Consider the following 24,237-nt stretch of genomic DNA (forward strand, 5'->3'; position numbering starts at 1 on the left):
GGAAAATGGCAGTTGGAAAGTGACAGTTGAAATTTGGCAGTTGGAAAATGACAGTTGAAATGTGGCAGTTGGAAAATTGCAGTTGAAATTTGGCAGTTGGAAAATGACAGTTGAAATGTGGCAGTTGGAAAATTGCAGTTGAAATTTGGCAGTTGGAAAATGACAGTTGAAATTTGGCAGTTGGAAAATGGCAGTTGGAAAATGACAGTTGAAATGTGGCAGTTGGAAAATGGCAGTTGGAAAATGACAGTTGGAAAATGACAGTTGGAATATGGCAGTTGGAAAATGACAGTTGAAATTTGACAGTTGGAAAATGGCAGTTGGAAAGTGGCAGTTGAAATGTGGCAGTTGGAAAATGGCAGTTGGAAAATGGCGGTTGGAAAGTGACAGTTGAAATTTGGCAGTTGAAAAATGGCAGTTGAAATGTGGCAGTTGGAAAATGGCAGTTGGAAATTTGGCAGTTGGAAAATGGCAGTTGGAAAGTGACAGTTGAAAATTGGCAGTTGGAAAATGGCAGTTGAAATTTGGCAGTTGGAAAATGGCAGTTGAAATTTGGCAGTTGGAAAAGGACAGTTGAAATTTGGCAGTTGGAAAGTGGCAGTTGGAAAATGGCAGTTGGAAAATGACAGTTGGAATATGGCAGTTGGAAAATGACAGTTGAAATTTGACAGTTGGAAAATGGCAGTTGGAAAGTGACAGTTGAAATGTGGCAGTTGGAAAATGGCAGTTGGAAAGTGACAGTTGAAAAATGGCAGTTGAAAAATGGCAGTTGAAATTTGACAGTTGGAAAATGGCAGTTGGAAAATGGCAGTTGGAAAGTGACAGTTGAAATTTGGCAGTTGGAAAATGGCAGTTGAAATGTGGCAGTTGGAAAATGGCAGTTGAAATGTGGCAGTTGGAAAATGACAGTTGAAATGTGGCAGTTGAAATTTGGCAGTTGGAAAATGACAGTTGAAATGTGGCAGTTGGAAAATGGCAGTTGAAATTTGGCAGTTGGAAAATGGCAGTTGAAATTTGGCAGTTGGAAAATGGCAGTTGAAATTTGGCAGTTGGAAAATGACAGTTGAAATGTGGCAGTTGGAAAATGGCAGTTGGAAAATGACAGTTGGAATATGGCAGTTGGAAAATGACAGTTGAAATTTGACAGTTGAAATTTGACAGTTGGAAAATGACAGTTGAAATGTGGCAGTTGGAAAATGGCAGTTGAAAAGTGACAGTTGAAATTTGGCAGTTGAAATTTGGCAGTTGAAATTTGGCAGTTGAAATTTGGCAGTTGGAAAATGGCAGTTGGAAAATGGCAGTTGAAATTTGGCAGTTGGAAAATGGCAGTTGAAATTTGGCAGTTGGAAAATTACAGTTGGAAAATGGCAGTTGAAATTTGGCAGTTGGAAAATGACAGTTGACATGTGGCAGTTGGAAAATGGCAGTTGGAAAACGACAGTTGGAATATGGCAGTTGGAAAATGACAGTTGAAATGTGGCAGTTGGAAAATGGCAGTTGAAATGTGGCAGTTGGAAAATGGCAGTTGAAATTTGGCAGTTGGAAAATGACAGTTGAAATGTGGCAGTTGGAAAATGGCAGTTGAAATTTGGCAGTTGGAAAATGGCAGTTGAAATTTGGCAGTTGGAAAATTACAGTTGGACAATGGCAGTTGAAATTTGGCAGTTGGAAAATGACAGTTGACATGTGGCAGTTGTAAAATGGCAGTTGGAAAACGACAGTTGGAATATGGCAGTTGGAAAGTGACAGTTGGAAAGTGACAGTTGGAAAATGGCAGTTGGAAATTTGACAGTTGGAAAATAACAGTTGGAAATTTGACAGTTGGAAAATGGCAGTTGGAAATTTGACAGTTGGAAAATGGCAGTTGAAATTTGACACTTGGAAAATGGCAGTTTGAAAGTGACAGTTGCAAAATGGCAGTTGAAATTTGACAGTTGGAAAGTGACAGTTGGAATATGGCAGTTGGAATATGGCAGTTGGAAAATGGCAGTTGGAAAGTGACAGTTGAAATTTGGCAGTTGGAAAATGGCGGTTGAAATTTGGCAGTTGGAAAATGGCAGTTGAAATTTGGCAGTTGGAAAATGACAGTTGAAATATGGCAGTTGGAAAATGGCAGTTGAAATTTGACAGTTGGAAAATGGCAGTTGGAAAATGGCAGTTGGAAATTTGGCAGTTGGAAAATGGCAGTTGGAAAATGGCAGTTGGAAATTTGGCAGTTGGAAAATGGCAGTTGGAAAATGGCAGTTGGAAAATGGCAGTTGAAATTTGGCAGTTGGAAAATGGCAGTTGAAATTTGGCAGTTGGAAAATGACAGTTGGAAAATGGCAGTTGAAATTTGGCAGTTGGAAAATGACAGTTGAAATGTGGCAGTTGGAAAATGACAGTTGAAATGTGGCAGTTGGAAAATGGCAGTTGAAATTTGGCAGTTGGAAAATGGCAGTTGAAATTTGGCAGTTGGAAAATGACAGTTGGAATATGGCAGTTGGAAAATGACAGTTGAAATTTGACAGTTGGAAAATGGCAGTTGGAAAGTGACAGTTGAAATGTGGCAGTTGGACAATGGCAGTTGAAATTTGGCAGTTGGAAAATGACAGTTGAAATGTGGCAGTTGGAAAATTGCAGTTGGAAAATGGCAGTTGGAAAGTGACAGTTGAAATGTGGCAGTTGGAAAATGGCAGTTGGAAAGTGACAGTTGAAAAATGGCAGTTGGAAAATGGCAGTTGAAATTTGACAGTTGGAAAATGGCAGTTGGAAAATGGCAGTTGGAAAGTGACAGTTGAAATTTGGCAGTTGGAAAATGGCAGTTAAAATGTGGCAGTTGGAAAATGGCAGTTGAAATTTGGCAGTTGAAATGTGGCAGTTGGAAAGTGACAGTTGAAATTTGGCAGTTGGAAAATGGCAGTTGAAATGTGGCAGTTGGAAAATGGCAGTTGGAAAGTGACAGTTGAAATATGGCAGTTGGAAAATGGCAGTTGGAAAGTGACAGTTGAAATTTGGCAGTTGGAAAATGGCAGTTGAAATTTGACAGTTGGAAAATGGCAGTTGGAAAATGGCAGTTGAAATTTGACAGTTGGAAAATGGCAGTTGGAAAGTGGCAGTTGAAATGTGGCAGTTGGAAAATGGCAGTTGGAAAGTGACAGTTGAAATTTGGCAGTTGGAAAATGGCAGTTGAAATGTGGCAGTTGGAAAATGGCAGTTGGAAATTTGGCAGTTGGAAAATGGCAGTTGGAAAGTGACAGTTGAAAATTGGCAGTTGGAAAATGGCAGTTGAAATTTGGCAGTTGGAAAATGGCAGTTGAAATTTGGCAGTTGGAAAATGACAGTTGAAATTTGGCAGTTGGAAAGTGGCAGTTGGAAAATGACAGTTGGAATATGGCAGTTGGAAAATGACAGTTGAAATTTGACAGTTGGAAAATGGCAGTTGGAAAGTGACAGTTGAAATGTGGCAGTTGGAAAATGGCAGTTGGAAAGTGACAGTTGAAAAATGGCAGTTGGAAAATGGCAGTTGAAATTTGACAGTTGGAAAATGGCAGTTGGAAAGTGACAGTTGAAATTTGGCAGTTGGAAAATGGCAGTTGAAATGTGGCAGTTGGAAAATGGCAGTTGAAATTTGGCAGTTGAAATGTGGCAGTTGAAATTTGGCAGTTGGAAAGTGACAGTTGAAATTTGGCAGTTGGAAAATGGCAGTTGAAATGTGGCAGTTGGAAAATGGCAGTTGGAAAGTGACAGTTGAAATATGGCAGTTGGAAAATGGCAGTTGGAAAGTGACAGTTGAAATTTGGCAGTTGGAAAATGGCAGTTGAAATTTGACAGTTGGAAAATGGCAGTTGGAAAATGGCAGTTGAAATTTGGCAGTTGGAAAATGGCAGTTGAAATTTGGCAGTTGGAAAATGGCAGTTGAAATTTGGCAGTTGGAAAATGGCAGTTGGAAAATGGCAGTTGAAATTTGGCAGTTGGAAAATGGCAGTTGAAATGTGGCAGTTGGAAAATGGCAGTTGGAAAATGACAGTTGGAATATTGCAGTTGGAAAATGACAGTTGAAATTTGACAGTTGAAATTTGACAGTTGGAAAATGACAGTTGAAATGTGGCAGTTGGAAAATGGCAGTTGGAAAGTGACAGTTGAAATTTGGCAGTTGAAAAATGGCAGTTGGAAAATGGCAGTTGGAAAATGGCAGTTGAAATTTGGCAGTTGGAAAATGGCAGTTGAAATTTGGCAGTTGGAAAATTAAAGTTGGAAAATGGCAGTTGAAATTTGGCAGTTGGAAAATGACAGTTGAAATGTGGCAGTTGGAAAATGGCAGTTGAAATTTGGCAGTTGGAAAATGACAGTTGAAATTTAACAGTTGGAAAATGGCAGTTGGAAAGTGACAGTTGAAATGTGGCAGTTGGACAATGGCAGTTGGACAATGGCAGTTGGACAATGGCAGTTGGACAATGGCAGTTGGAAAATGGCAGTTGAAATTTGGCAGTTGGAAAATGACAGTTGAAATGTGGCAGTTGGAAAATGGCAGTTGAAATTTGGCAGTTGGAAAATGACAGTTGAAATGTGGCAGTTGGAAAATTGCAGTTGAAATTTAGCAGTTGGAAAATGACAGTTGAAATGTGGCAGTTGGAAAATGGCAGTTGGAAAATGACAGTTGGAAAATGACAGTTGGAATATGGCAGTTGGAAAATGACAGTTGAAATTTGACAGTTGGAAAATGGCAGTTGGAAAGTGGCAGTTGAAATGTGGCAGTTGGAAAATGGCAGTTGAAAAATGGCAGTTGAAATTTGACAGTTGGAAAATGGCAGTTGGAAAATGGCAGTTGGAAAGTGACAGTTGAAATTTGGCAGTTGGAAAATGGCAGTTGAAATGTGGCAGTTGGAAAATGGCAGTTGGAAAATGGCAGTTGGAAAGTGACAGTTGAAATTTGGCAGTTGGAAAATGGCAGTTGAAATTTGGCAGTTGGAAAATGACAGTTGAAATTTGGCAGTTGGAAAGTGGCAGTTGGAAAATGACAGTTGGAATATGAGAGTTGGAAAATGACAGTTGAAATTTGACAGTTGGAAAATGGCAGTTGGAAAGTGACAGTTGAAATGTGGCAGTTGGAAAATGGCAGTTGGAAAGTGACAGTTGAAAAATGGCAGTTGGAAAATGGCAGTTGAAATTTGACAGTTGGAAAATGGCAGTTGGAAAATGGCAGTTGAAATTTGGCAGTTGGAAAATGACAGTTGAAATTTGGCAGTTGGAAAATGACAGTTGAAATGTGGCAGTTGGAATATGGCAGTTGGAAAATGACAGTTGAAATTTGACAGTTGGAAAATGGCAGTTGGAAAGTGACAGTTGAAATATGGCAGTTGGAAAATGGCAGTTGGAAAGTGACAGTTGAAATTTGGCAGTTGGAAAATGACAGTTGAAATTTGACAGTTGGAAAATGGCAGTTGGAAAGTGACAGTTGAAATATGGCAGTTGGAAAATGGCAGTTGGAAAGTGACAGTTGAAATTTGGCAGTTGGAAAATGGCAGTTGAAATTTGACAGTTGGAAAATGGCAGTTGGAAAATGGCAGTTGAAATTTGGCAGTTGGAAAATGGCAGTTGAAATTTGGCAGTTGGAAAATGGCAGTTGAAATTTGGCAGTTGGAAAATGGCAGTTGAAATTTGGCAGTTGGAAAATGGCAGTTGAAATTTGGCAGTTGGAAAATGACAGTTGAAATGTGGCAGTTGGAAAATGGCAGTTGGAAAATGACAGTTGGAATATGGCAGTTGGAAAATGACAGTTGAAATTTGACAGTTGGAAAATGACAGTTGAAATGTGGCAGTTGGAAAATGGCAGTTGGAAAGTGACAGTTGAAATTTGGCAGTTGAAATTTGGCAGTTGAAATTTGGCAGTTGGAAAATGGCAGTTGAAATTTGGCAGTTGGAAAATGGCAGTTGAAATTTGGCAGTTGGAAAATTACAGTTGGAAAATGACAGTTGAAATGTGGCAGTTAGAAAATGGCAGTTGAAATTTGGCAGTTGGAAAATGACAGTTGAAATGTGGCAGTTGGAAAATGGCAGTTGAAATTTGGCAGTTGAAAAATGACAGTTGAAATGTGGCAGTTGGAAAATGGCAGTTGAAATTTGGCAGTTGGAAAATTACAGTTGGAAAATGGCAGTTGAAATTTGGCAGTTGGAAAATGACAGTTGACATGTGGCAGTTGGAAAATGGTAGTTGGAAAATGACAGTTGGAATATGGCAGTTGGAAAATAACAGTTGAAATTTGACAGTTGGAAAATGACAGTTGAAATGTGGCAGTTGGAAAATGGCAGTTGAAATTTGGCAGTTGGAAAATTACAGTTGAAATTTGACAGTTGGAAAATGGCAGTTGAAATTTGACAGTTGGAAAGTGACAGTTGGAATATGGCAGTTGAAAAATGACAGTTGGAAAATGACAGTTGGAAATTTGACAGTTGGAAATTTGACAGTTGGAAAATGGCAGTTGGAAATTTGACAGTTGGAAAATGGCAGTTGAAATTTGACAGTTGGAAAATGGCAGTTGAAATTTGACAGTTGGAAAGTGACAGTTGGAATATGGCAGTTGGAATATGGCAGTTGGAAAGTGACAGTTGGAAAGTGACAGTTGGAAAATGGCAGTTGGAAATTTGACAGTTGGAAAATGACAGTTGGAAATTTGACAGTTGGAAAATGGCAGTTGGAAATTTGACAGTTGGAAAATGGCAGTTGAAATTTGACACTTGGAAAATGGCAGTTGGAAAGTGACAGTTGCAAAATGGCAGTTGAAATTTGACAGTTGGAATATGGCAGTTGGAATATGGCAGTTGGAATATGGCAGTTGGAAAATGGCAGTTGGAAAATGGCAGTTGAAATTTGGCAGTTGGAAAATGACAGTTGAAATATGGCAGTTGGAAAATGGCAGTTGAAATTTGACAGTTGGAAAATGGCAGATGGAAAATGGCAGTTGGAAAATGGCAGTTGGAAAATGGCAGTTGGAAAATGGCAGTTGAAATTTGGCAGTTGGAAAATGGCAGTTGGAATATGGCAGTTGGAAAATGACAGTTGAAATTTGACAGTTGGAAAATGGCAGTTGGAAAGTGACAGTTGAAATGTGGAAGTTGGACAATGGCAGTTGGAAAATGACAGTTGGAAAATGACAGTTGGAATATGGCAGTTGGAAAATGACAGTTGAAATTTGACAGTTGGAAAATGGCAGTTGGAAAGTGGCAGTTGAAATGTGGCAGTTGGAAAATGGCAGTTGAAAAATGGCAGTTGAAATTTGACAGTTGGAAAATGGCAGTTGGAAAATGGCAGTTGGAAAGTGACAGTTGAAATTTGGCAGTTGGAAAATGGCAGTTGAAATGTGGCAGTTGGAAAATGGCAGTTGGAAAATGGCAGTTGGAAAGTGACAGTTGAAAATTGGCAGTTGGAAAATGGCAGTTGAAATTTGGCAGTTGGAAAATGGCAGTTGAAATTTGGCAGTTGGAAAATGACAGTTGAAATTTGGCAGTTGGAAAGTGGCAGTTGGAAAATGACAGTTGGAATATGAGAGTTGGAAATTGACAGTTGAAATTTGACAGTTGGAAAATGGCAGTTGGAAAGTGACAGTTGAAATGTGGCAGTTGGAAAATGGCAGTTGGAAAGTGACAGTTGAAAAATGGCAGTTGGAAAATGGCAGTTGAAATTTGACAGTTGGAAAATGGCAGTTGGAAAATGGCAGTTGAAATTTGGCAGTTGGAAAATGACAGTTGAAATTTGGCAGTATGAAAATGACAGTTGAAATGTGGCAGTTGGAATATGGCAGTTGGAAAATGACAGTTGAAATTTGACAGTTGGAAAATGGCAGTTGGAAAGTGACAGTTGAAATATGGCAGTTGGAAAATGGCAGTTGGAAAGTGACAGTTGAAATTTGGCAGTTGGAAAATGGCAGTTGAAATTTGACAGTTGGAAAATGGCAGTTGGAAAATGGCAGTTGAAATTTGGCAGTTGGAAAATGGCAGTTGAAATTTGGCAGTTGGAAAATGGCAGTTGAAATTTGGCAGTTGGAAAATGGCAGTTGAAATTTGGCAGTTGGAAAATGACAGTTGAAATGTGGCAGTTGGAAAATGGCAGTTGGAAAATGACAGTTGGAATATGGCAGTTGGAAAATGACAGTTGAAATTTGACAGTTGGAAAATGACAGTTGAAATGTGGCAGTTGGAAAATGGCAGTTGGAAAGTGACAGTTGAAATTTGGCAGTTGAAATTTGGCAGTTGAAATTTGGCAGTTGGAAAATGGCAGTTGAAATTTGGCAGTTGGAAAATGGCAGTTGAAATTTGGCAGTTGGAAAATTACAGTTGGAAAATGACAGTTGAAATGTGGCAGTTATAAAATGGCAGTTGAAATTTGGCAGTTGGAAAATGACAGTTGAAATGTGGCAGTTGGAAAATGGCAGTTGAAATTTGGCAGTTGAAAAATGACAGTTGAAATGTGGCAGTTGGAAAATGGCAGTTGAAATTTGGCAGTTGGAAAATTACAGTTGGAAAATGGCAGTTGAAATTTGGCAGTTGGAAAATGACAGTTGACATGTGGCAGTTGGAAAATGGCAGTTGGAAAATGACAGTTGGAATATGGCAGTTGGAAAATAACAGTTGAAATTTGACAGTTGGAAAATGACAGTTGAAATGTGGCAGTTGGAAAATGGCAGTTGAAATTTGGCAGTTGGAAAATGACAGTTGAAATGTGGCAGTTGGAAAATGGCAGTTGGAAAATGACAGTTGGAAAATGACAGTTGGAATATGGCAGTTGGAAAATGACAGTTGGAATATGGCAGTTGGAAAATGACAGTTGAAATTTGACAGTTGGAAAGTGGCAGTTGGAAAGTGGCAGTTGGAAAATGGCAGTTGGAAAGTGACAGTTGAAATTTGGCAGTTGGAAAATGGCAGTTGAAATGTGGCAGTTGGAAAATGGCAGTTGGAAATTTGGCAGTTGGAAAATGGCAGTTGGAAAGTGACAGTTTAAAATTGGCAGTTGAAAATTGGCAGTTGGAAAATGGCAGTTGAAATTTTGCAGTTGGAAAATGACAGTTGAAATTTGGCAGTTGGAAAGTGGCAGTTGGAAAATGACAGTTGGAATATGGCAGTTGGAAAATGACAGTTGAAATTTGACAGTTGGAAAGTGACAGTTGAAATGTGGCAGTTGGAAAATGGCAGTTGGAAAGTGACAGTTGAAATTTGGCAGTTGGAAAATGGCAGTTGAAATTTGACAGTTGGAAAATGGCAGTTGGAAAATGGCAGTTGGAAAGTGACAGTTGAAATTTGGCAGTTGAAATTTGGCAGTTGAAATGTGGCAGTTGGAAAATGGCAGTTGAAATTTGGCAGTTGGAAAATGACAGTTGAAATGTGGCAGTTGAAATTTGGCAGTTGTAAAATGACAGTTGAAATGTGGCAGTTGGAAAATGACAGTTGAAATGTGGCAGTTGGAAAATGACAGTTGGAAAATGACAGTTGGAATATGGCAGTTGGAAAATGACAGTTGAAATTTGACAGTTGGAAAATGGCAGTTGGAAAGTGACAGTTGAAATATGGCAGTTGGAAAGTGACAGTTTAAAATTGGCAGTTGAAAATTGGCAGTTGGAAAATGGCAGTTGAAATTTTGCAGTTGGAAAATGACAGTTGAAATTTGGCAGTTGGAAAGTGGCAGTTGGAAAATGGCAGTTGGAAAATGACAGTTGGAATATGGCAGTTGGAAAATGACAGTTGAAATTTGACAGTTGGAAAGTGACAGTTGAAATGTGGCAGTTGGAAAATGGCAGTTGGAAAGTGACAGTTGAAATTTGGCAGTTGGAAAATGGCAGTTGAAATTTGACAGTTGGAAAATGGCAGTTGGAAAGTGACAGTTGGAAAGTGACAGTTGAAATTTGGCAGTTGAAATTTGGCAGTTGAAATGTGGCAGTTGGAAAATGGCAGTTGAAATTTGGCAGTTGGAAAATGACAGTTGAAATGTGGCAGTTGAAATTTGGCAGTTGGAAAATGACCGTTGAAATTTGGCAGTTGGAAAATGACAGTTGAAATGTGGCAGTTGGAAAATTACAGTTGGAAAATGACAGTTGGAATATGGCAGTTGGAAAATGACAGTTGAAATTTGACAGTTGGAAAATGGCAGTTGGAAAGTGACAGTTGAAGTATGGCAGTTGGAAAATGGCAGTTGGAAAGTGACAGTTGAAATTTGGCAGTTGGAAAATGGCAGTTGAAATTTGACAGTTGGAAAATGGCAGTTGGAAAATGGCAGTTGAAATTTGACAGTTGGAAAATGACAGTTGAAATGTGGCAGTTGGAAAATGGCAGTTGGAAAGTGACAGTTGAAATTTGGCATGAAATTTGGCAGTTGAAATTTGGCAGTTGGAAAATGGCAGTTGAAAAATGGCAGTTGGAAAATGGCAGTTGGAAATTTGGAAGTTGGAAAATGGCAGTTGGAAAATGGCAGTTGAAATTTGGCAGTTGGAAAATGGCAGTTGAAATTTGGCAGTTGGAAAATTACAGTTGGAAAATGGCAGTTGAAATTTGGCAGTTGGAAAATGACAGTTGACATGTGGCAGTTGGAAAATGGCAGTTGGAATATGGCAGTTGGAAAATGACAGTTGAAATTTGACAGTTGGAAAATGACAGTTGAAATGTGGCAGTTGGAAAATGGCAGTTGAAATTTGGCAGTTGGAAAATGACAGTTGAAATGTGGCAGTTGGAAAATGGCAGTTGAAATTTGGCAGTTGGAAAATGACAGTTGAAATGTGGCAGTTGGAAAATGGCAGTTGAAATTTGGCAGTTGGAAAATGGCAGTTGAAATTTGGCAGTTGGAAAATTACAGTTGGACAATGGCAGTTGAAATTTGGCAGTTGGAAAATGACAGTTGACATGTGGCAGTTGTAAAATGGCAGTTGGAAAACGACAGTTGGAATATGGCAGTTGGAAAATGACAGTTGAAATTTGACAGTTGGAAAATGACAGTTGAAATGTGGCAGTTGGAAAATGGCAGTTGAAATTTGGCAGTTGGAAAATGACAGTTGAAATGTGGCAGTTGGAAAATGGCAGTTGAAATTTGGCAGTTGAAAAATGACAGTTGAAATGTGGCAGTTGGAAAATGGCAGTTGGAAAATGGCAGTTGAAATTTGGCAGTTGGAAAATTACAGTTGGAAAATGGCAGTTGAAATTTGGCAGTTGGAAAATGACAGTTGACATGTGGCAGTTGGAAAATGGCAGTTGGAAAATGACAGTTGAAATTTGACAGTTGGAAAATGACAGTTTAAATGTGGGAGTTGGAAAATGGCAGTTGAAATTTGGCAGTTGGAAAATGACAGTTGAAATGTGGCAGTTGAAATTTGGCAGTTGGAAAATGGCAGTTGGAAAGTGACAGTTGAAATGTGGAAGTTGGACAATGGCAGTTGGAAAATGGCAGTTGGAAAGTGACAGTTGAAATTTGGCAGTTGAAATTTGACAGTTGGAAAATGGCAGTTGAAATTTGGCAGTAGGAAAATGACAGTTGAAATGTGGCAGTTGGAAAATGGCAGTTGAAATTTGGCAGTTGGAAAATGACAGTTGAAATTTGGCAGTTGGAAAATGACAGTTGAAATTTGGCAGTTGGAAAATGGCAGTTGGAAAATGACAGTTGAAATGTGGCAGTTGGAAAATGACAGTTGGAATATGGCAGTTGAAATTTGACAGTTGGAAAATGGCAGTTGATAAGTGACAGTTGAAATGTGGCAGTTGGAAAATGGCAGTTGGAAAATGGCAGTTGGAAAGTGACAGTTGAAATGTGGCAGTTGGAAAATGGCAGTTGAAATTTGACAGTTGGAAAATGGCAGTTGGAAAGTGACAGTTAAAATTTGGCAGTTGGAAAATGGCAGTTGAAATTTGGCAGTTGGAAAATGGCAGTTGAAATTTGGCAGTTGGAAAATGACAGTTGAAATATGGCAGTTGGAAAATGGCAGTTGAAATTTAGCAGTTGGAAAATGGCAGTTGAAATTTGGCAGTTGGAAAATGACAGTTGAAAACAGTTGAAATTTGGCAGTTGGGAAACAACAGTTGGAAAATGACTATTTTTGAGTTTTCAGGCCCTAACTCTAATTCTGTCAGCGCCATTGACCCCAAATTTGGGTCAGAGATGCCACGGGGTTGGGGCTACCAACACCCTTAGTTGGGGGGTGCTGTCCCTTTGGGTTCAGGCAGAGCAGACCTAAAATTCCTCCTGGAAAATGACAAATGGCATTTGGAAAATGACAGTTGAAATTTGGCAGTTGGAAAATGACAGTTTAATCAGTCAGTAGACTTGAGGCACCCAGTATATGTCAGGTGATACCTGGACTGAGCACACACCTCTCTTTTTGATGTTTTCTTCCTTCTCAGGGTGTATGTGGTCACCCCAGCGGTGGCAGCACTTGGGGGGCTGTTTGCCACTTCCCTCCCCCCCCATGCCCCATTTACCGGTGATGTCCTCTCCCTGGACATGCATTTTACACACTAGCAGCTGGGCATAATTTGTAAAGGTATGCCCTTTGAGGGGGCAGCGTGGATGGTCCCCTCTGGGCTTCAGCCACACCTTGAGGGTACACCGTCTGCGTTCCTCTGCTCTCCCCACCCCACCGAGGGACAGTTGCCATGCTCCCAGGCAGTGGATGCTTTGTTGGGGGTGTCTGCACCGCCCCCCATTTCTTGGGTGTACAAGGAGGCTTACATGCGGCAGCCCTGTTGAAATACAACTCCTGCAGGATATGGCAGTGAGGTAGTTTTAGATCCTATTATCAATCAATATCAAAGCGATACAGCAGAAATATTAGTGTAACCACAAGTGAATTTCAAGAGTGCGCTTCAGTCAGGTTAGGCCACAACCAAATCTTGTATCAATAAAAGATTCCAGTGCACATCTTTCAAAGTTTAAGTCCAGTAGATGTTCAAGCTTCTATATCTTGCTATCATCATTTGTCTGTCAATGCAGGTTCACCACCAGATACACCCTTTTAAAAGACACACTCACCAGATGTCTCTGACCACTGCTAAGGTGTGTACACACATGCGACTATAGTCGTTTGAAACGATCGTTCCCCGATCGTTTCAACCGACGATCATTTAAAAAAAAAAGCAGCCAGCGACCATTAAGTCTAACGACGGACGAGCTAGATCATTAAAAACGAACAATCTAGCTTGGCGGATTTTTTCCAACGACGATCGTTTGCAAAAGTAGTACATCGTTGGAAATGGTCGTTCGTACTAGGCTTGACATGCGCATTTCACTATTTCTCCATGGAACTTTTCATTTTTATGCGCAGGCGCAATAGTTGCTTTTACGTGATGTAACGTTCGTTCTAACGATCTGATTGTTACACACCTTTTAAAACTAACTTTACTTAGGTCGTTCTTTCATCAATTAAAAGTTTGTTCGTCGTTGACAACGAACGATCGTTGTCGCATGTGTGTACGTAGCTTTAGACTGATCAGAGGAAACTTAAGCCTTGGAGCCTCAGGGTCCTGGTGTGGATATCGGTGTTCCTCCTCAGACAATATAGCCTCATCTTTTCCACTTTTGCATAATATTCACCTCAAAATTTTTTGTTTTTAATTTTTAGTTTCCGTTTTAGATGCACTTTCTGGCGAGCAAATGCAATATGCAAATACTATGCCATTTTAATCAGTCAATAGACATGAGAAAGCCAGTTTGTCAGGTGATATTTTGGTTTGAAGTTTAACTCCTTTATGACCTTTAACGCCAGTAGGCGTCTGTAAGGTGACAGCCCCAGGACCGCCTAACGCCGAAAGGCGTCAAGTCCTGGGGCGGGGTTTTGCAGGAGATGCGCCCGCATCCCCGCTTGAATGAAGGAGCACTGCTCCGTCAAGTTTCCCAGCGTTGATTGCTGCTATAAAGGTGGCCATACACTGGTTGATTTGCCTTCAGATTCGACCAACAGATAGATCCCTCTCTGATCAAATCTGATCAGAGAGGGATCGTTTCAGCATGAAACCGATTACAATCTGTGGTGGTGCTGCCGCTTAAACTTCCTGGACAGGAAGAAGTGAAGCCTGCTGGACTCGGAGCCCAGCGCAGAGACGGAGCAGCGGTGACAGAGGGGATATGCGCCGGCCGGAGCAGGTAGTGTATTGTCGCTGTATTGCGTCGGTCGTCAGGCATTCGAACACCGCCATCGACGCAGTCCCGACCCGCCGGCGATCGAGAAAAATCTTCCGCACGGACGGCTCGACGGGAATCGACGGGAACGATTGATTCCGGACGGAATTCAATCGTTTGCTTTTGAGCAACGATTTCACAGCAGATTCGATCACAGTGATCGAATCTGCTGTATATCAGCGGGAAAATCGTTAGGTGTATTTAGACTGTTTAGACGGCGAAACCGTTGTCTATTTACATTGTACAGCGCTGCGATCAGGGCCTGGTTCTCTCTTGAAGCAAGGTGAAACCTTTGCATCAAGCGCAGAGTTTTCAGGGGCAGAATTTTTGTACTGTGTACCTTCCTAAAGAGGAATGGAGTGGCTGAGGGTGAGCAGCTTGTTTGTCACAGACTCACAGCCTCCAAGTGTGCTATTGTGTTGAGGTGCAGCATGTCATGTGAGAACATTAAATGAAGTAGAGTAAATTGTCGGGTGCTGTGGGAACATTCCATATTGGGGGAGGGGGGGCATCCTCACAAGTTTTTCTCAGGCAGCAAAAAGTCTAGAACCGATCTACTGCAGTGCTGTACTGGGGACAGCCATGGTCCTGAAGTGGTTAATAATATACTCACTGGGTGTTCCAATGTTTGACTTCCACCCGTAGCCCCGCCCCCTAGCACAATAGGTCACAGACGCTTCTTTTTTTCTAATTTGAGCTAGAGAAGCACCTTTGCCCTCCTTATGCTAGGGAGTGTGGCTGCGGCCTGAAAGCTGGACATCAGGACACCTGATAAGTATATTAAACTTTATTTCTACAGCAAATCACAAATCGTAAGCTATGTACATTTTTTTGTACTGTGCTTCGGAACGCACTGGAATCGCAATGGCAATCGTTCTGGGGTAGCTGCACAAAGCGCTTCTGCGATTTTAAAGCGCTGAAGAGCAATATCCAGTGGGTCGCAGCCCTCACCCTGATTTACATTCCCCCGGGAAAGATGGCGAATCCAATATGTGAATATTTTCTTTGCTGCTAATCTTCTAGTAATTATTCATAGTACACAACTAATTCATTATATCATATATTTTTTTTTCACTTCAGTGTCTCTTTAAGGCTGGTAAGTTCTAAAATAAATCCAAACATTTTTCACAATGCACTGCTATGGAGAGAAAAAAAAAAGCATAGCAATGCATTAAAACGCATGGAAGAGGCCATAGAGAAACATAGACACTGTTACATCATTTGTCCATTCAGTTACAACTTGACAGCAACTGATTACCTAAGTGTAAAAGGACCTTAAGTTAAGCCCAATCTACATGATACGATTCTTTGTACGATTCGATTACGATTCTATTTACGATCCGATTAAATCCGACATGTCCTATGGGGATTTGATTCGATTCAATTGGATTTGCCATGGCAATACAATGGCAAATCGAATTGAATCGAATCAAATCCAGATCGGACATGTCAGATTTAATCGGATTGTAAATAGAATCGTAATCGAATCGTACAAAGAATCGTATCGTGTAGATGGGGCTTAAGACGTAGGTGGTGGTGGTGTTATGGTTTGGCATCAGAAAGAACTATGGTAAAATATCGATAATACAACATTACCAATATTCAATCTATCTGGAACACCTGGCGCCTGCTATAAACGTTGCCACTCTAAAAGCTTGTTAAATATTTTACCTATTCACTAAGCTACATTTTTAGCTATGCAAGGCTGGCATAGTGATTTCTTGTAAGTAGAGGCAAGTGTGCTGGAAGAGCGTTGGTAGAGTTTAGCCTACTGGCTATAAGAGATAACTAGTGAGTATGCAATGCAAATGCAAAGCTTTCTACTCACCAAACTGATGTCAGCCAATTGGTCCACTGTGACAGCAAAATGCTATTCAGTAATTGTGTGATCCCCTATAGATATAAAGTGTACATGTGGACCAAACATAAAAAAAAACTGTGTTTAACCTGCTCCACTCCTCCCTTAAATAGATGAGCCCACCATCTTGTGACTGGAGGCCACCTACCCCAGAACCATCTAACTAGAAATATGGAGGTGGTCCTCTTGGAACCTGGAGGCATACAGGTCCAGCGTCTTCATTTACTCCGGCCGCAGCTGGAACATCAGACATAGGATGTGGCACAGTATAGCTTGTTTTCTTAAAACAGAACATATTTGCAGCTTTAAGTGAGAAACTGTGGTTTCCCACGATGCATTGCTGCCGAATATGCAATTTATCTCTTTATGGAGGCTCCGCAGGAGGGGGACAGGAACAGATAGTGGGAGAAAGGGGACACAAAGGAGGACAGAAGAAGGCACAGTGGGACAGAGGGAGTCACAGAGGTATGCACACAGAACTGGATCATACACAAGGCAACTTAGACAGGTTCCTAGGGCATAGAGAGAGTCTAGAGGCCCACCAGGGCTTCCATGTTCTTGCACTGTAATGAGCTTGTATTAGCCATTAACGTTTACACTGTAAACAAGCTCAAATACCCACATGTGTGAAACCACTTATCTAATAATGCCAAATCCAAAGGTAATGCCTGTATATTTTAAAATCAATTACACAGCATTTAAAATCACCATCTCCCTGGCGTTGAGGTTATGGCGTCTTAAAATATCCTCCTGGTCTCTGGCTCGGCGTGTGTGACTAAGGCTCCGCCCTACCGGTTTTGTCATCCAATGACTCATCGGGGCTGATATTTTTGTGAATAACTGTTCTTGACTGGCTGTGAACAGTCACATGCACTGTAGTTTTATAAGTCTTACTGAGATATTTGGCACACAAATATTTGGGGATGAGTGTGGAGCTGTATATAATAGATGGTGTAAACTTGAATTCAGTTTTTACCCAGGTTAGAGAATTAATAATTCAGTATTGTTGCATGATATGCACCGCTGTGGAAGTGTGGATGCACCGCTCTGCGTCCACATCTCCCCTTTGTGAATCCCTGCACTGGCTCCCTATCAGTTTCAGGATAAGTTTCAAGATTCTATGCCTGGCGTATAAATCTGTGCACAAAACCTGCCCTACCTACATCTCGGAGCTTGTTCACAAGTATATACCAGGTCGCCCCCTCCGATCCTCCAACGACCTTCGCCTCACCACCCCACGCATTTCACACTCCCATGCCTGCCTGCAGGATTTCTCAAGAGCTGCCCCCACCCTCTGGAATGCCCTTCCACCACCCATCAGACTTGCTCCCTCTTTCAACACATTCAAGCAAGCCCTCAAAACCCACCTCTTTATGATGGCCTACCCACCTCCTACCACACAGTAACTCTCTAAGGAATATTTAACAGCCCCACCCCACCCTTTAGATTGTAAGCCTCTGGTAGGGTCCTCCACTCCCTAGTGTAATCTACAGGATCATGTGCTCCTGTCCTATGACAGCCTGTACTTGTATTACTGGGCCTACCTAACCAGCCCATATTGCATGATCATGTATTTTGTACAATTTGTATGTATAACTTTGTTCTATGTGTATAACCCTATGTATGTCATTCTTGTATCATTGTATATATTTATTGTCCAGCGCTGCGTAATATGTTGGCGCTTTATAAATACAATAAAAAATAATAATAATAATAATAATGATAGAGATAACTGATGTTTCTAAATATCTATTTGCATTCCAGCATGCTTCCTTGACTCGATGGCTACCCTGGGCCTGGCAGCTTATGGCTATGGGATCCGATATGAATTTGGGATATTCAATCAGAGGATAATTAATGGCTGGCAGGTAAAGCAAGGCTTGCTTAATTAATGTATTTGTATTCGGGGTCCGTATTTGTAATTTATAACTACTATTACATCTGTTGTAAACTATATCCGTATAATTTTTTTTTAGTCTTTTAGAGGTCACCTTGCTCCTGTTGGAACAATAGAATACCTGTCTAGAGCTGATTGATGCTGATACATAAACAGTTTTATACAATCCTATATCTTCTGAAGCTGAGGCAACAAAAGGAGAACCTCAGCAGGGGATTGTGCATGTCTCTGCAGTAGTTACATAGTTATTTGGGTTGAAAAAAGACATACGTCCATCGAGTTCAACCAGAGAGCAAAGTACTACACCAGCTTGCTCCCTTACATATCCCTGTTGATTCAGAGGAAGGCGAAAAACCCTTACAAGGCATGGTCCAATTAGCCCCAAAAGGGAAAAAATTCCTTCCCGACTCCAGATGGCAATCAGATAAAATCCCTGGATCAACATCATTAGGCATTATCTAGTAATTGTAACCATGGATGTCTTTCAATGCAAGGAAAGCATCTAAGCCCCCGTTAAATGCAGGTATACAATTTGCCAGTAATGGGGTCAAGTCCTTCTCCTAGGTTGGGGAAAGAGAGTGCACCAGTGCCCCCTTTTCCTCGGCCATACGCAGAGCATGCCACTCACCTCACTCGCCGCCGGGATCATCCTCTCCTTATTTCACTCTGTTAACCATTTCTTCTCTAAAATGCCCTCTAGTGGTGTCTCACATGATGAGCGCTGCTTGACTATGCAACAGGAAAGCTGAATATCCTGGTGGTGCTGATAGGTGAATGGCATAGTCTGCTGTAGGTTCTGCATATGGGGAGGGGGGAGGCTACCGCATGGCGTGCACTTCTGGCTACCTACTACTGGTGAGCCCATCTGGCTATCTATAGAGGAGGGGGGAGGCTACCTCATACTGGGGGGCACATCTAGCTATAGGAGGGGGAGGCTTCCTAATTCTGGGGGCACATCTGGCTATCTATACTGAAGGGGAGGGAGCTACCTAATAAAATAAGGGGAGGAGCACATCTGGCTATCTTACCTTAGGATGGGGCTGGCTAATACTAGGGGTACATCTGTATATCTTTCCTGAGGAGGGCTAACTATCTAACCTGGAGAGAGGGATGCCTAATACTCGGGGTACATTTGGCTATCGTACCTGGGGAGAGGGGATGCCTGATACTGGGGGCACATCTGGCTACCTTTACTGGGGGGGGGCTACCTAATACTGGGGGCACATCTGGCTACCTTTACTGGGCGGGGGTGCTACCTAATACTGGAGGCACATCTGGCTACCTGGGGGGGGGGGGGTGCTACCTAATACTGGGGGCACATCTGGCTACCTTTACTGGGCGGGGGTGCTACCTAATACTGGAGGCACATCTGGCTACCTGGGGGGGGGGGTGCTACCTAATACTGGAGGCACATCTGGCTACCTTTACTGGGGGGGGGGGGTGCTACCTAATACTGGAGGCACATCTGGCTACCTATACTGGGGGGTACTACCTAATACCGGAGGCACATCTGGACTGTGGCAGGGTGTCTTGCTAATACTGAGAGCACATTTTCTGGGGTGGCCACAACTCGCACTTAGGAGAACCTTGCCCCGACACTGTTGCCAGCTGTAAGACTCACTGTGATTCAAAACCCATTTAAAGTGCTCCCTGCTTCCCCCTACAACCTGCACAGGTGATGGGTAGCAGTAATTTTATTGAAAGTATGAATTTAATTTCTCTGTCCACTAAAAGCAGTTTTAGTGGATAGAAACACCAGAAAGTAATCTTCTTCTCTTACACTTTGGTAGTCCAGGGGTTGTGTCATCACATTGTCTCATTGCCTTCTACAACACTTTGGCGTTGGTACATTTATAAACATAATAGAATGAAAGATGTATTTCTTCTCTATTGTTACAGGTGGAGGAAGCTGATGATTGGCTGCGATACGGAAACCCCTGGGAGAAGGCCCGTCCGGAGTTTATGCTCCCTGTGCATTTCTATGGTAGAGTAGAGCGCACCCCAGAAGGTGGTGCTAAGTGGGTCGATACGCAGGTTTGTATCTGTGAATGAATTATGCAGTTTTAAGGCATTATTGATATCGCCTCTGGGACTTAAAGGATTGTAAGACTAAAAAACAAAAAGTTTAGCTTACCTGGGGCTTCTACCGGCCACCTGCAGACGTCCTGTACATGCATAGCGATCCTCAGGTCCCCGCTGCGGCTCACTTCCGGATTTTGCAACTTTAATGTCGCGGGCCACTGCGCAGAGCGCGACTTCACTCTCATCACTAGAAGCGTCTTGCGTAGGATGCTGAGGATGTGCACAGCCAGGGCCGCGCAGGTGCAGTGTCCACAACATTAAAGTCGCAAAATCCGGAAGTGAGCCATGGCAGAGACTGGAGAAATGGCATGTCCCGGTGTGGTCACTGGATGTGAGTGTGTGTGTGTGTGTGTGTGTATATATATATATATATATATATATATATATATGTATATATATATATATATATATATATATATATATATATATATATATATATATGTACATTCATTATTTATTTTGCTACATTGATTTTAAGAAACCGTGGGGGAGATTTATCAACGCATTACCAACAGTTTTTTCTTCTTAATCTGTTCTAACCAGCAGGGAGAACAGTTCTGCATGATAATAAGAACCTTCTTAAATCCTAGGTAATAGTGGCAGTTTAGCATGAATTTCTAGAGCTGCACTACAGTTAAGAAAAGTGCAAATCCATCCCTAAACTGGCGCAGATTAAGAAGTGCTTGATAGCAGTTCTACAGATGTAGAACTGCAGGCTAGACGTGATTGCAGAGTGCAGGCTAGACATGATTTGTGATGTGCTCCTTCCCTCTGCTGAATTCCTCCTAAGAGCCTGCTGCTATCAATACAGCAGGTGTGTTGGTTACCTCAGCAACAGCAGTTCCTCTCACACACTTGACTGCCTGAGAGACCTTCCTAGCTCCTCCTATTATACAACAGTTTTAAAAGAAATCTGCAATACCTAATGATTTCTTAAGATGCCTGAGACAGTTCTGCACAGATTTCTAAAAACCTACCAATATTTTGTCTCAGACACTCTTGATAAATCTGGCCCCTTGATTTTTTTTTTTTTTTTTGGATAGAAATATTCAATACGCTGTATATTTCCTATTTCAGACCATGTCCCTCCTACTTCCTGGTAATTAAATGGGAAGCCTGTATGAAGCTGGGAAAGGAGACCAGTTAATGGCTGGGCACTTTATATCTTTAAACACAAGAATGTTGGATTAGTGTATAACTTTTTGAGATCAGAAAGAGGGACACTTAAGCCACACCCCTAGCCATGCCCCCGGCACAACCCTAGTCACGCATACCATAAGGATTTCGTAAGAAAAATATGTTTTATAATTCAAATCCGTCTGGTCCTTTCTATTCTAATTCATTTTCCTTTATATTAACATTTGGAAATAAGAAATATATCAATTTAAAGGGTGGGAATACATTTTAGAGTAAAGAAAACATTTTTCCGGAGCAAAATACATATATTTACACAGATCTACACATCAGTCCTGAAAGAGGGACAAATGAGGTAAGAAAGAGGAACAGAAGGACTGGATTCCCAAAGAGGCACAGTAGGGAGTTATGACATTGAATATCAGTGAGAAGCTTTTGTCACATCAGTACTGTAACTACAGTATTTACTAATTCCTTTCTGAATCAACAGAATCAATGAGTTTGGATACATTTAAGGTGTTCATGTTGGTGATTTGATTTATAATGTTTCTGGAGTTTGGACATGCTTGTCCTGCAGTTACTTCTTTCATCTTTGACATTTAATAAACAAATCAACCCTTGAGACTATATATTATTTGTGTATGTGTGTGAAATGAATGATAGTGAACAACTGATCTGATAGATTGTTGGTTTTCCTTTCATCTGCAGATAGTGCTTGCAATGCCTTATGACACTCCAGTTCCCGGTTATAAGAACAACACAGTGAACACCATGAGGCTTTGGTCAGCAAAGGCCCCCAATGATTTCAACTTACAAGAATGTAAGACTAACTTTCCTTCTTTATTTTATAACTTGAATATGTGTGTGGAGAATGAGCATTTTTGAAATGCGTCATTCAAGTAGTTTTGTAAACGGCCAGATAAATCTCATATCTGTGGCAAGAGCAGTTGTGGGCACATAGAAGGGCGCTTTACTAGAGTGGCATGAAGCAGAAATTTACTGTCATGTGGTTAAAATTCCAAATCACCTTTTTTGAAGAAGAGATTTGTATTGATTTCTGTGGCACATTTCTAATTGTTTTGTGGTGCAGCTGACCTTTTTTTTTATTGGCCGAGATCCCGGAAATTGATCTTGGCATTATTTGTTCTGATTGTCCTGTTCGTGTCCTGAGCTTTCCTGTTCAGTTCTAAGTAATGGCCGCTACATGTAGTTGAAGACTGATAAGACTGAGGCTGGATATAAGTAGTATCAGGACTAGTAAAGTCTTTAGAACTAAGCAAGCAGGATCAGGACCGGTAGGGTTCTTTTTTGAATTAAGCAGGAAGGGTCATGAATGGGAGGGTTCTCAGAATTAAACAGGAAGGGTTCTCAAAATTAAGTAGGAGGGATCCAAACTGGTAGGAGTTTGGATCCCTCCTACTTAAAGGGAACCTAAACTGAGAAAGATATGGATTTTTCCTTTTAAAATAATACCAGTTGCCTGACTGCTGATCCTGTGTCTCTAATACTTTTAGCCACAGCCCCTCAAATAGCATGCAGATTGGGTGCTCTGACTGAAGTCAGACTGGATTATCTGCATGCTTGTTTCAGGTGTGTGATTCAGCCACTACTGCAACCGCAGAGATCAGCAGAGTAGTCAGGCAACTGGTATTGCTTAAAAGGATACATCCTTATCCCGCTCAGTTAAGGTTTCCTTTAAGTTTGAGAACCCTTCCTGACCCTGTTTTCAGCACACTTGCTAACAGAACTGTCTCTTGTCCATGCCTGTCCCTTAGCTGACCCTACAAAGCTTCTCATATCTTTGCAGTTAGTTTACTCTAGCATTTCCCCATAGGTGACACAGCAGATCCACATCACTAGCTGCCAGCTGCAACACGTAACAAGAGATTTCACTGCTGATCCCTGAGAAATGTAAAGGGAACCTGTAATAAAGAAACTTCTCCCGGGGGATACTTACCTTGGGAGGGGAAGCCTCTGGATCTTAATGAAGCTTCCCCCATTCTCCTAAGCCTCGGCGATTCAGCACTGGCAGCCCCCAAACAGCACACGTCAGTATTTACCATCTGTGCTCATGCGCTGGCGCAGTGGTGGCTTTCCGATTGGCTTTGGCAGAAATAGCCAAACCTGTTCGGGTCCTATCTATTGTGCTGGCTACTCGCGCCTGTGCAGTAGAGCGTTCACAATCGGGGTCAGCTATTTCCGCTGGAGCCCATCGGAAAGCCACTACTGGGCCTGTGCAGGAGAGCAGATGGTAAATATTGCCAGGACTGCAGGCACTACTGCTGACAAGCTTGTCAGCAGATTTTTCGGGGGCTGTCAGCGCTGGATCCCTAAGGCTGAAGAGGATGGGGGATGCCTCATTTGGATCCCGAGATTTCCCTGTCCTGAGGTAAGTACCTCCCAGGGGCTTCTTTTCATTTTTTGGGGGCTACATATCCCCTTTAAAGCCCATATGTAATCTATTCCGCTAATCTGCACATAAAAATGTTAGTGGGACCGAACATATGAAAATCATAGTTTCCCTGATGACATAATCCGTGGCCTTTGTTATGGAAATATACTTATTATATAAGATTATAACATGATTATGCAGGTTCATGCCAGTGCTGTTAGGTGTTGATAAATCCATCAACAGCTTTCTATTTTGGTTCCTTACCCCCTCTATAGTCACTCCTGTTCTCCTGTAGCGGACGTAGTCATGCAGACAAAGGCATCTATCAACACATTTTACTATGAGAGGAGACAAGGAACGTTCTAAGGATTATGACCGTGCTCAGCTCCCCTGATTATCATCACAGTTTTCAAGAGTCTATATAAGGCAAATATTTCTGCTGCAGACAATTGCTATTTAAGGCCGAGCTCTGGCAAGGTCATGAGGTACTCTGTGCTATGCGATATACATTAAAACCATATAGTTTAACCTCCAATTCTTAATGCACATGGTTGTAAATGCATTAATCAGCAATACGCGATGCCTTTTTATAAAAAAAAATACTTGGTGAAATTTGCCTTCTTAAAACGGAAGGAAATTTGGAATAATTCGGCTATAAGTGAACATTTGTGGTTACCCACAATGCACCACTACTGAATATGCAAAGTATTCCTTTTCGCCCCTGTATGCTAGACAAGCATCCAGAA

At 41.5% G+C, this 24,237-nt stretch overlaps 2 protein-coding genes and 1 long non-coding RNA gene across 4 annotated transcripts in view; 1 reads left to right on the forward strand and 2 right to left on the reverse strand.

Annotated features, from left to right (window-relative positions):
* Positions 1-24,237, reverse strand: part of ABHD12 (abhydrolase domain containing 12, lysophospholipase) — a 1,393,598-nt gene that overhangs the window by 1,085,023 nt on the left and 284,338 nt on the right. The gene's annotated exons all lie outside the window — the stretch shown is intronic.
* Positions 1-24,237, forward strand: part of PYGB (glycogen phosphorylase B) — a 231,913-nt gene that overhangs the window by 163,699 nt on the left and 43,977 nt on the right. Inside the window, exons 4-6 of the mRNA XM_068232241.1 lie at positions 17,751-17,854; positions 19,783-19,917; positions 21,808-21,919. Coding sequence (XP_068088342.1) covers positions 17,751-17,854; positions 19,783-19,917; positions 21,808-21,919 — 351 coding nt within the window. The remainder of the gene's footprint in view (positions 1-17,750; positions 17,855-19,782; positions 19,918-21,807; positions 21,920-24,237) is intronic.
* The window catches only part of LOC137504181 (uncharacterized), a 139,550-nt gene that overhangs the window by 93,328 nt on the left and 21,985 nt on the right, over positions 1-24,237 (reverse strand). The gene's annotated exons all lie outside the window — the stretch shown is intronic.

Source organism: Hyperolius riggenbachi, chromosome 4, assembly GCF_040937935.1.
Source record: "Hyperolius riggenbachi isolate aHypRig1 chromosome 4, aHypRig1.pri, whole genome shotgun sequence".
Classification (NCBI taxonomy): Eukaryota; Metazoa; Chordata; class Amphibia; order Anura; family Hyperoliidae; genus Hyperolius; species Hyperolius riggenbachi.